Source organism: Ochotona curzoniae, unplaced genomic scaffold, assembly GCF_017591425.1.
Source record: "Ochotona curzoniae isolate NIBS_2020 unplaced genomic scaffold, NIBS_Ocur_1.0 contig_883, whole genome shotgun sequence".
Classification (NCBI taxonomy): Eukaryota; Metazoa; Chordata; class Mammalia; order Lagomorpha; family Ochotonidae; genus Ochotona; species Ochotona curzoniae.
This window is the reverse complement of record NW_024466599.1, coordinates 74,907,808-74,920,549: the sequence shown is the minus strand read 5'-3', so window position 1 is coordinate 74,920,549 and position 12,742 is coordinate 74,907,808. Positions and strand designations below refer to the sequence as shown.

The 12,742-nt window shown below is 49.4% G+C and overlaps 1 protein-coding gene across 1 annotated transcript in view; it reads left to right on the top strand.

Annotated features, from left to right (window-relative positions):
- The window catches only part of TGFBRAP1 (transforming growth factor beta receptor associated protein 1), a 65,915-nt gene that overhangs the window by 11,031 nt on the left and 42,142 nt on the right, over positions 1-12,742 (top strand). Inside the window, exon 2 of the mRNA XM_040993880.1 lies at positions 11,915-12,619. Within this exon, the coding sequence (XP_040849814.1) occupies positions 11,929-12,619 (691 nt within the window). The 5' untranslated portion in view covers positions 11,915-11,928. The remainder of the gene's footprint in view (positions 1-11,914; positions 12,620-12,742) is intronic.

The window sequence follows — 12,742 nt, the reverse complement described above, 5'->3', positions numbered from 1 at the left end:
CAGGGAAGTTGCCCAGGCTCCTCCATCCGAACTTCTCTCATTGCCAGGTCTTGTGCCCATCAGTGGGTCCATGGGCCAGCCCTACTTAGTCCACCTCCTGTCCTGGCAAGAACAGTGACCTTTCCTGGCTGGCCTTCACCCATTCTGGTTTTTACGCTTGGGTGTTATAGCCCAGTCAAGTCTGGTCTACATCCAGATATAGCTCATGCATGGCTCAGCAAGGGCAGAGACCTAGCCTAGCCTGTCCTACACCCACCCTGGTCTTCACGAGCACCACTCGGTGCAGGAGTCCAGCCCAGTCTGGCACATCCCAGACCCAGTCCACACTTGTGCCAAGGGACACTGCAACCACGTCCAGACCAGACCACAGCCCCCCACTCTGACCCTTATACTCACCATTGGGCCCACAACCCAGCCGGGGTATCCCTTTTGCTCCCCAACATGGCCTGTTCCCAGCCACAGATCTTGTGTGCTCCAGTGGTTGCTCTGACCCAGCTTGACATAGTCCCTCACCTGTCTTGGCCTTTGCCTTTGGATGCTGTAGCCTGACCTGACCTGACCTGATCTGGCCTGCCCCCCATCCCAACTCTTGCTGGCAGGTGCTTGCAACCTGTCCTGCTCAGTCTGCTCTCATCCCTGGCTCATGCAGTCCAGTAGGTGTGACAGCCTATCCTGGCATGACCTGTGCTTCAGCCTGGTTTCTGTACTTGCCAGTGAGCTAAGGTTTGCTTGGCCCTGCCCTGTCTTCCCCTTTCCATAACCAACCCTCACATTAGCCAACAGTTGGAGCTACCTTGCCCAGCTTGCCTGGATCACATGCTCACCATCAGGAGCTATGACCCACTAGGAGTTTCCCACATTCCCCAACCCTTCCTACTCCCAGCCCCATCTCACGCATGCCAGCGGGTGCTAGGCCCTTGACCGGCATAGCCTGCCCCCCTTCAATCTTGGCCTTGTATGAACTGGTGAATGTTGCAGCCTGGTCCACCCCACACCCTATTTTAGGATGGATATGTGGGTACTGTAGCCTGGACTTGCCCAGATTATTCTCAGTCCCTGAGCCTATGAGTGATGGCAGGTTCTGTGGTGACACCTAGCTCAGCCCATCCCCAACCCAACTCTTGAGCTAACCAGTGGGACTTGTATTTCCACAGGGTTTAACCCACATATCCCCGACAGAATCTACCCCTGACCTGGTTCTCTTATGTGTTGGTAAGTGTCATGGCCCTGCCTAATATGACCTGTCAAGTACTGGGATCTAGCCCTGCTAGACAGGTCCCCAGCCCTAGCTTTCGTGTGGACTGGGTTGTGGTGGTCAGCAATGTTCCATGCTAACAAGCCCTACTCAGGATCCCATGTGGGCTGGTGTATTAGTCTGACCCATATAGATCTTCCAGTCTCTCCCCTCCAAACCACCAGGCCTCAGTCCCCTCACTTGTCTTGCAAGTACAGTGGCCTTGTCATTGGGAGTCCTTCAGGATTCATTCCACAGCCTCATGTACAGTGGTCTTACCCTTGGATGTTCCTAGGCAGTATCCCACACCCCCAAGACCGCAGAGCCTGCAAGCGCAGGATTCACTCACCACTTGGCACTGGTGGCTGGGGCTAGGGCCCTGAGAATTGAGTCCGACCTTCCTCAGGATCCCCAGCAGCTGCTGTGATGCTGGAAGCTCCATCCACCCAAGCCCCGAGGTTGACCAGCAGTCTTTTCTTAATATTTATTTTTAAAGATTTATTTATTTTTATTATAAAATCAGATATACAGAGAGGAGGAGAGATAGAAAGGGAAATCTTCTGTCCGATGATTCACTCCCCAAGTAACCTCAGCAGCTGGTGCTGTGCCGATCCGAAGCAAGGAACCAGGAGCCTCTTCCGGGTCTCCCACGCGGGCGCAGGGTCCCAAAACTTTGGGCCGTCCTCACTGCCTTCCCAGGCCACAAGCAGGGAGCTGGATGGGAAGTGGAGCAGCCGGGATTAGAACCTGCGTCCATTTGGGATCCCAGTGCGTTCAAGGTGAGGACTTTAGGTGCTAGGCCACACCGCCGCCGGGCCCATAGTTTTTTTTCTTTTCTTTTTCTTTTTTTTTTTTAATGAAGAGATGTATTTCATTTGAAAGTCAGAATTAGAGAGAGAGAGGGAGAGGAGAGAGCTGCCATCTACTGATTCATTCCCCAATTGGCCGCATCATCCAGACCTATGCTGATGCAGGGCTGGGAACCAGGAGCCTCTTAGGGGTCTCCCATGTGGGTTAAGGGCTCAGGAACTTAGCCATCCTCCCCTGCTTTGGCAGGCCATAAGCAGAGAGCTGGATCAGAATTGGAGCAGCAAGTACACACTGCTGGCAATGGCAGGTGAAAGATCAGCCTGTTGAGCCACTGTTCCAGTCCCCCTAAATTTGTTCTTATTTTATGTTTATTCTTTGTGTTCGAGCTGGTCAAATGCCCTACATTCCTTCCTTCCACTCTTTCTTCCTCACTTCCTGTCTCATTCCTTTCTTCCTTTCCTCTTCCTTTTGCTTCCTTCCCTTCTTTCCTCATTTCCTCCATCCTTCCTGCCTTCCCTCCCTCCTACCTAAGGTAGATAGGATCTAAGATGTGGCCGGGCCTTGGTGGGATTTAACAGAGAAGACAAAACAGGACCAAGGCAGCTCTCAGAACCAGCCTGGTACTGATGGATAAGTCGGAGGGAGGTGAGGTGTGTACCCTGGAAGGTGAAGGTGACCGAGGCCCTGGAAGGAAGAGGCTGGCTGCTTGGAGGCCGCCCATCCAGGGACTGCAGCCGCCCTCCACCGGCATGGCATCCGCCTCCTGAGCCATCTACTGCTCTGCCAGCCTTGCCCTTAGTTGTCTCACAACCGGGGATATTTGTAAGAAACGATTGACAGGATATCCCAAACCGGACGATGGTGTTCTGAGAACTGGCCAGTAAGTGTGGAGACACGGGCAGGCATTGTGTGGCAGGCTCCATACCTGGGAGTGCCTAGGGTGGAGTCCCGCCTCTCCTGCCAGCCCAGCTTCCTGCTTATGCTCTTTCTCCACCTCCCTCCCTCCCCCTCTCTGTCCCTTTCTCTGCCTCTCCCCCCCCCCCCCCCGTGGCTCTGCCTTTCAGGTAACTAAATCCAATTTTTAAAAAGATATATGGATGTAGTGTGAACCTAAGCATCGGATTAAATGGAGTAGGAAATGACCAGTAAATCACTTTGTGTCTGATACGTATGCTGCCTTGAAATGACGTTTTAAACATGGAACGTACCGTCTACGAATCCCACTAAGTTTTTTAAATTGAGATTTTTTTTTCTTTGTTTCTGAGGAAGGCTGGCTTGGGAAAGAGAATTTTATTTGTAAAGATGTATATATATATATTATAATGAATGTTTGATATGCATAAAAGGATGTTTGTAACTTCTAAAAGATACAGAGAATGGTAATCAACACTCAGAAGGCTGGTGTATACCCATGCCCGTGCCCTCCCTGGCTGGTGTCTGTCTACCCTTAGATTCCTTTACCAGTCATCATTTAGTATGGCGTTCCATCCTGTGGACCAAACGTGAGCTGTTTCCAGTCTTCCTTGATGTCAGTCGCTGATGCTGTGAATCATCTTCCTTGTTTATGAACTGGTGAATACTGCGCAGGATACAGGCCTCAGCAGACCCCTGGGCTTCCTTCACCGTGTCCAGGGTTTCCGGAGAGAAGCTGACATGGGTCACCAGTTCAGAAGTTCCCCCTAACACATGTGCAGAGTTTTCATTTGTTTAAGTTCTTGGGAATACCGAGTATGTTCAGACTTCAGATACAGTGTTGGTTAGGAGAATAGGAAGTAAAGTTTGTTGAAGCTATGATTTTTTTAAAAAGATGTATTTATTTGAAAGGCAGAAACACACACTGAGAGAGAGAGAGAGAGAGAGTGAGAGAGAGAGAGAGAGAGAGAGAGAGAGAATCTTTTATCTGTTGGTTTTGAGAGAGAGAGAGAGAGAATGAATCTTTTATCTGTTGGTTTTCTCCCAACAGCAGAGCCAAAGCCAGGAGCCAGAAGCCAGGGACTACATCCTGCTCTCCTGTGTGAGTGCCAGGGCCCACGTTCGTGGGTCATTGTCCGCTGCTTGTCCAGGCACTGCGTCTGAAGCAGAGCAGCTGTGCCTGGATCCACACTGATGTGGGATGCCTGTATGGCAAGTGACAGCTTGGCCTGTTGTACCATAGTGCTGGCCCCTGTACTTAGGATTCCCAATTTCCAGGTGGTTGAATGGTTTGGATGATATTTCTTGTTTGTTGGACATTCATGTTCCGTTTTCGTTGGAAAGCTGGCTCAGGTGTTTTGCCTGGTCTCCTGTGGGTTGCTTGTTCCCTTGCTGCCATGTCATCAGATCTCTCTGGCTGGCTGGATGACGTCTTCTCCCCTGTCCCTTTTAAATGTTTCCGACACCGTCTTTCACTTTCCTTATAGTGCTTCTTGAGGAACGGAAGTTCTACAATTCTCTGTGGGTGATTTTTTTTTTCTTCTAGGGTACCCAGCAGTTACTGAGTGAATATGGGGTGTGTGCCCCGTGATACGCAGTACCTCCACCCTTGCTGTAGTTCAAGTTTGTGGGATGTGTCAGCACTGTGCCTGGACACGCAGATAAGGTTCTCTTGGTCAAGCTTTGTACCTTACCACATTCTCCTGATCACCATAGCTTAACCTTGTTTGTTAGTTGAGTCCCCGACCTGAGCTTTTTCAGAAGTGTTTTATTGCTTTATTTTTTTTCCTTTCTCTGGCATATGAATTTTAGAATCAGCTTGTTGAATCACACATACACACACTCTTATGCCAATTAGAATTTGGATTTTTTTAAAGAAGGATTTATTTATTTTTGTTTAAAGGCAGGGCACAGAGAGGAGAGACAAAGAGAAAGCCAGAGAGAGTTCCTATTGATTGGTCCGCTCCCCCAATGGCCTCAGTGGCTGGAGCTGAGCCGATCTGAAGCCAGGAGCCAGGAACTTCTTCTGGGTCTCCCACAAGGGTGCAGGCACCCAAGGACTTGTGTCATTCTCCACTGCTTCCCCAGTTGGATCAGAAGTGGAGCAGCGACACTTGAACTGGTAGGTATGTGGGATGCTGGCGCTGCCGGTGGAGGATTAGTCTATTGAGCCACACATGAATTTGTATTAAAATGGCACTTTTTACCCTCTGACTCAGTTACAGCAGAATTTTCTTCTTATTGTAAAACATACTTTGTGGAATACATAGAGTACAAGTGTATAAGCCAGTGAATTTTGTTATTGTACATCCGTGTCACCGGCACTCCCGACAAGCAGATCCGTTATCTCTGTCCCTCCAGCCCTCTCCCTCCTGACCCTTCTCATTCCTTACAACACTCTTTCCAAAATAAACACCATCCTTCCTGGCTTCTTCCACCATAGATTAGTGCTGCTTCCTATAAAACACCGTGTAAAGATGAGTGTGGTTTCTGAAATGTCTCCATCGGTGATATTTATAATCGTGCAGTAATTAAATGGGTACAAATGGGAAAAACTGAGCCATCCCCCATTCTGAGCTATTGTGAATAAACCTGCTGTGTGTCTCTTATATAAAAAAAGATTCATTTATTTTTGTTGGAAAGGCAGACATACAGAGAGAAGTAGAGATGGAGAGGAAGATCTTCTGTCCACTGGTTCGCTCCCCAAGTGGCCGCACCACCAGAGCTGTGCTGATCTGAAGCCAGGAGCCAGGAGCCTGTTCCAGGTCTCCCACGCAGGTGCAGGGTCCCAAGGCTTTGGGCTGTCCTCAACTGCTTTCCCAGGCCACAAGCAGGGAGCTGGATGGAAAGCAGGGCTGCTGGGATTAGAACCTATAACTGAACCTGCGTCAGGATCCCGGACGTGCAAGGCGAGGACTTTAGCCACTAGGTATTGCACCAGGTCCTTATACAAAGTCTTGTGTAGAAATAGTTACCTACCCAAGAAAAATGGAAACATTTAAAGTGGGAAAACCCAATAAATAACTGTGTTAAGAAATTGCAAAATCCATCTCTGGGTCTGAGGTTTCCGGCTCTTCTACTGCCTCGTCAGCATTTGACGTTCTGATTTGTTGGTGGTCTGGTAGCTGTGAGGCGAAGGCTCATTGTGGCGAAGGACAGATGTCTCTGCTGATTGATGATGGTGGGCATCAGCTCATGTTCTTATTGGTCATTCCTGTACCCTCCTTAGGACATGAGTGTTTTGAAAAATAAGTGACTTAAATTATTGGTTTGAAGAAATTTTGTCTATTCTGGATCTTTGTATTTTTATTTTTTTTTTCTTCCAATCTGGGGTTTGACTTACCTATGTCCTTGTGTATGTCATTTTTTTTTTTAAAGATTTATTTTTATTGGAAAGTCAGATTTACAGAGAGGAGGAGAGACAGAGAGGAAGATCTACCATCCGCTGGTTCAGTCCTCAAATAGCTGCAGTGGTCGGAGCTGAGCTGATCCAAAGCCAGGAGCCAGGGTCTCCCACGTGGATTCAAGATCTCAAGGCTTTGGGCCGTCCTTGACTGATTTTCCAGGCTACATGCAGGGAGTTGGATGGGAAGCAGGGCTGCCGGGACATGAACCAGTGCCCTTATGGGATCCTGGCGCTTGCAAGGCGAGGACTTCAGCCACTAGGCTATGGTGCCAGGCCTCCTTGTATGTTTCTTATGGTAGGTTGATAACTTCTTCTGAAATCAGTTAGAGTAGGTCCTTCAATTTCAAGATTATCTTGACTGTTTGAAGTCTTTTGTCTTCTGTTGCAAAATTTAAACACTTCCCATTGTATAGTGCAGATTCTCAGGGCGTTGTTGAACAGAGCTGCTGTCTGCTAAAACGGCAGTAGCCAGAGTGGGGGCCTCGCACAGCAGCACCTGCTGCTCACTGTTCAGGTGGGTAGGCATCCGGGAGCAGGTGTCAGCTGGGCTGTGCGGGAGCCTGCGCCAGCTTCTCCTGCTGCTGAGAGCCTGGGGGTGCCTCGGGTTCAGAGGATGGTCTCCCCGTGTCTTCACTTGTCTGCCTGTGGGTCCAACAACTCCCCACCCCCTGAGAGAAGGCAAAGAGATCTTCCATCGGCTGATTCACTCCCTGAATGCCTGCAATGACTGGAGCTGGGCTGGTTCGAAGCTAGGAGCCTCTTGTGGGTCTCCCACGTGGATGCAAAGGCCCAAGGACTTGAGCCATTTTCTGCCGCCTTCCTAGCCCATCAGAGTGGAACTGGAGTCCAAGTGTATCTTTTGGGACTTGGACTTTGCCCGTGTGGGATGCTGGTGGTGCCACAGACAGAGGCTAAGCCTGCTGTGCTATTGTGCAGACCCCTCTTTTTCTTTTTGTACTCCCCCAGATACCAGCCGAGGCTGAAGCCAGGAGCCTAGGACTCCAGCAGGGAGCTTTATTCCTTCCCCTTGGGCAGCAGTGACACCCAATTAGTTGAGCTATCATCCCTGCTTTTCAGGGTCTGTGTTAGCGGAAAGCTGGGATCAGGAGCTGGAGCCAGGATGCAAACCCTGGTGTGGGTTGCGATGTCCTAACTGGTGTCTTCCACATCTGGCCAGATGCTGCCCCCGTCTGAAGGACGTGGTGATTCTTGCATTAGGACTCCCCCTGTTTGCACTCATGGTCACATTCCTAGGTCCTGAGCATTGGAACTTCTGTGTGTTTTGGAAGGACTCACTTCAGTGTGTAACAGAGGGTAACAGTAGCAGACACTTGTCATCCTGTCCCTTGGTTTATTGAAACGAGGCGAGTGAAAAATTAGGGTCTTGTTTATTTGTTTTAAATATTAGGAGAATATGCAATAGGTTTTTATCATGAACAGATGTTGCATTTCATTTAATGCTTTTTCTGCATCTATTAAATCATTTTTTCTTAAATTCACAACTGTGGTGAATTAAACCTTTAATCAATATTTTATCTCAACTGTTCCATATTCTGTATTTTCATATATTGGTTGACTCAGTGTGCTAATATTCTTAGTAAGTATAATCTATGATTTTTCTTTTTTCTTATGTATCCTTTGTTGGCCTGAATATACTTACACTTTTTAAAAAAATTATTTGTTTAACCTATGAGAGAGACCTTTTTATGCATTGATTTATTTCCCAAATATTGCAGCAGCGCGAGCTGGGCCAGGTGGGAGAGAGGAGCCACGAGCTAATGCTGGTCTCCCACGTGGGCATCAGAGACCCAGCACTGGAGTCGTCAGCTGTTGCCTCTCAGGGTGTGTATTAGCAGGAAACTGGAATGGGAAGCGCAGGCAGGAAGCAAACTCCAAGAACATGTGAAGGTGTCTTATGGGACCACATAACCAATGCAGAAAACATCCACTCCCAAAGCTACACTTGACGCAGGATCCATGAAGTAAGGTAGGATAGAGCCCCCTTGGAAGTCAGAGTTACAGAGAGAGAGAGACAGAATGAGAGAAGAGAGATCTCCCCACCCGCTGGTTCACTACCCTGATAGCCACATCTGCCAGCGCTGGGTTAGGCTGCAGCCAGGAGCCAGGAGCTTTATTCAGGTCTCTCGTGTGCATGGGGGTACCCAAACACTTGAATGGCCCTCTGCTGCTTTTCCCAGGTCATTAGCAGGGAGCTGGATTGAAAGTGGAGCAGCAAGGTCATGCAGTAACACCAGTATGAATGCAAGTGCCGGAAGTGGCAACTGTTATGCCACAGCACTGGCCCCTCTCTTTTAGTTTTTATTCTCTGAAAAATGTCTTGTATAAAATCAAAACTGGGTGATTTCTGAATCCGATGGAACTTCCTGGGAGAACGGCCTGGACGTGGCTTGTGGAACGGAATCCTTGAAATTGGAATGTACTCAGTGCTCTGTGTTGCCCACAGCCACGTTCACAGCCGCTCCCTGGTTTTAGCTGTGTGCCATGGAAGGCGCATCAGGCCCCTAGAAACCTACACAGCTATTGTAGCAGGCCTCCCTGGGAAAAACAGAAATGTATTTAAAACCTATGGCTAATACCAAAATCTCCTGACCCTTGTTTAGCCAGAAAGAGTGGAATTGTTGGTTTTGAACTGAGTGTTAGGAAATTCCCAAGGAAAGATGATGCCAAGAACAAGACATTTTTATAGCAGTGGCTGCAACTGCCAATTGAAAGGTAATGTTTCTGTGTACGTCTGTAGACCAAGATTGGTACCCTTGCCTCGACATTTTTAAAGACACTCAGATTCTAATTGTCAGTGACAATATCATTAAAAAGGAGAGTAAGCACGTTCTTAGTTTGCAAGAAAACAATTGCTGATTTTTTTTTTTTTTTGTCCTTAGCGTATACAAGAGTATCTCATATAGCTTGTTAATAAAACTCAAAGATAAGTTTGGGGGCAGGAGTTTGACCTGTGGGACCCGTGTGTACCATGTGGGTGTAGACTGGGGTCAAGGCCCAGCTCTGGTCTTGATTGTGGCTTCCTGCCTGCGTGCACCTTGGCCCGGGCTGTTGGGTGTGGGCCTCCCACATGGGAGACTTGAACTGGATGTGTGTGTGTGTGTGTGTGTGTGTGTGTGTGTACACATGCACATGTCTTCCTCCCAGTTCTCACAAACACAGATAACTTCGTTTTGGTGGGGAGAAGAAATTTGAAATGCAAAGTTTTTCTGTCCCTGAGACAACTCATGTCATGTTATCACTTACTTTTCCTGGTCCATTTTTCTTGGGGAGCTTGGGAGACTCAGGAAATGAGGCAGTGGTTTATAACTTTGGTTGATTTGCACACTTAGATGTGCTTGCTGTATGTGTATGCTTTAAATTTTTTTTTTTTAAATGATTGTCCCTGCAATCTCCTGGCATTTCTCAGAGTTTGTATTTTGAAAAATTTTGAGGAGGCATGAAGCTGTTGATTGTTTGCAGAATAGGCAAGCCTTTGATGTTCAAACAAGAATTTGTTTTTTTTTTTTTTTTTAATCTTTTTTTTTTTTAAATGTCCTTGTGTTTTGCTGATTTTTTTTTTAATTTATTTTTATTATTTTTTATTGGAAAGGCGGATATACAGAGAGGAGAGACAGAGAGGAAGATCTTCCGTCCAGTGATTCACTCCCCAAGTGAGCACAACGGGCCGATACTATGCCGATCCAAAGCCAGGAGCCTCTTCCGGGACTCCCACGCGGGTGCAGGGTCCCAAAGCTTTGGGCCGTCCTGGACTGCTTTCCCGGGCCACAGGCAGGGAGCTGGAAGGGAAGCGGGGCTGCCGGGATTAGAACCGGCGCCCATATGGGATCCCGGGCGTGCAAGGCGAGGACCTTTAACCACTTGCGCCACCACGCCGGGCCCTCAAACAAGAATTTGAATTTTTGATCCTTCTGAGCGTCACGATTAGGGGTGAGTTCTACACCTTGGCGATGCTGCTTGGACTCAGGGTCCAATGGGAAGGGCTGAACGATACGGCAGAGATGTGACTGAAAGTTGATCTTTTTCTGTGATTCCGATCTTAGTGCAGTAGGTTTGTCACACGCACTAGACTGTAGAGAGGACCTTCCTAGTGCCTTAAAGAACAAACCGTTTGTAAGTACCACGGTGTCGCCTCACCAGCTTTCGTGCAGTGATTCTGCTTTCTAGAAGCTGTTGCTCAGTTATGATAGTAGATCTGTATTTAAAGGCCTGGACAAGAACACTTAGCTTCAGCAAGCCAAGTAACCGTGGCTACCAAATAACGAAACACTATTGCATTTATTTTCAAATATTATGAGGCTTAGGATTTTTTTTTAACAAACCATATACACTTTTCAACTCCTCTATTTTGCTCCCCACATTACAGAAGATGGTTAAGCCTCTCCATGTTGTTGCAAAATGTGTTCAGTTTCTTTATCCTGCTAAGTCAAGGGAATGGCTAGAATTGTGGATGGTCTGCTTTGAGGGATGCGAGAGTGAGAGGAGTGTGGGTCCGGAGGCCTGGGGTTTACATCTCTGTGGGAAGGGTGCTGTGCTTCAGACTCCCAGTGGCACAATGGCTGTGTCCTGCCATTTTCAAAGATAGCCCTGGTCGATTAAGCAGTGAAGGACCAAGTCTTTTGTGTATCTTGGCCTACATGTCAGTGTGGGCATTTCACCATTAGCATGTATGTGGAGAAACAATTGCCTGAATGGGTTTCAGTGACTGTTCCTGGCCCTGATGAAAAGATGCTGGTGCTTCAGAGTTACCTGTGCCACAGATTGGCCGGTGCCCCCAGGAGTCCGTCCCCCAGCTTCTCCAGGGCCCCTAGGAGCCTGTCCCCCAGCTTCTCCGGGGACCCCAGGAGATACGATTCTGTGGCCGGTGGGGGGAAAGAAGAAGCAGAGAGCCAAGGGTCAGCATGTGGCACGGTCCTCCTCCTGTGGAGGCTGAGTGGCCCTGGAGGACTCATCCGCCCACCAACTGGCTGCCTGAAGGACAGGAGAGATTCAAGACACATCTGTACTGCTTGAAGAGTATGCTCTGGGAGAAGAGTCCACAGCTGGGCCAGAGTTGGAGAGAATACAGAGGAATTCAAGGCCTAGTCCAGCCTCGGCGTGCCCAGCCAGGACCCTGTAGTTTTTACCCCACCACTCCCCAAGTGCAAATAGAAGCAGCCCTAGAAGTTCAAGGGGATGGTGGGTGAGGATGTCTCTGGCTTTTCTGCAAGCTTTCTGTTAGGTTGCCCGCAGGTGTATACGTGTCCGTGTCTTCCTACCCACTCGGGGTCTTCAGGGGTGGTGGGAGGTGGCTGTGTGCGTCTCTGCTGTGTTGGGAGTCAGCCTGCCAGTGCCAATCAGAAGCACTTGCGTGTACCTGCTCCTCTGGTGGGAAAGGTCACGAGGAATCTTTCCTGTGTCCATTTAGGATCCGTGTGGAATGATTTTCTTCAATGGAAATGATAGCTGGAGAATGTGGGGGACCTTCCATTCTTACTTTTACTTTCTTCCCCCCCACTCCCCAAGTTCATTTCTCTCCCTCTCTCTTCCTGCAGATCCACCGGTAGACATGATGACCATCAAGGCCTTCACCCTGGTGTCTGCCGTGCAGCGTGAGCTGCTGATGGGCGACAAGGAGCGCATCAACATCGAGTGTGTCGAGTGCTGCGGCAAGAACCTGTACGTGGGCACCAATGACTGCTTCATCTACCACTTCCTGTTGGAGGAGGACAGGTCTCTGCCCGCCGTGCCAGCCACGTTCACTGCCACCAAGCAGCTGCACAGACACCTGGGCTTCAAGAAGCCCGTGAACGAGCTGCGTGCAGCCTCGGCCCTCAACAGGCTGCTGGTGCTGTGTGACAACTCCATCAGCCTGGTCAACATGCTGAACCTGGAGCCCGTGCCTTCGGGCGCCCGTATCAAAGGGGCCGTGACCTTCGCCCTGAACGAGAACCCCGTGAACGGGGACCCGTTCTGCGTGGAAGTGTGCATCATCTCCGTCAAGCGCAGAACCATCCAGGTGTTCTTGGTGTACGAGGACCGGGTTCAGATCGTCAAGGAAGTGTCCACCTCCGAGCAGCCCCTCGCCGTGGCTGTGGACGGCCACTTCCTGTGCCTGGCTCTGACCACGCAGTACATCATCCTGAACTACAACACGGGGGTCTCCCAGGATCTGTTTCCCTACTGCAGCGAGGAGAAGCGGCCCATCGTCAAGAGGATAGGCAGGCAGGAGTTCCTGCTGGCGGGCCCAGGAGGGCTGGGTGAGGATGCTTAGCACTGCCACCGTGAGCGTGTCTGCCCTGTCCCCTTCTCCCGGGGGAAGGGGGAACCGCTGGGTCCATGCTGCAAGCAGGGGAGTGGTTTAGCTCTGAAAAGGAAACACT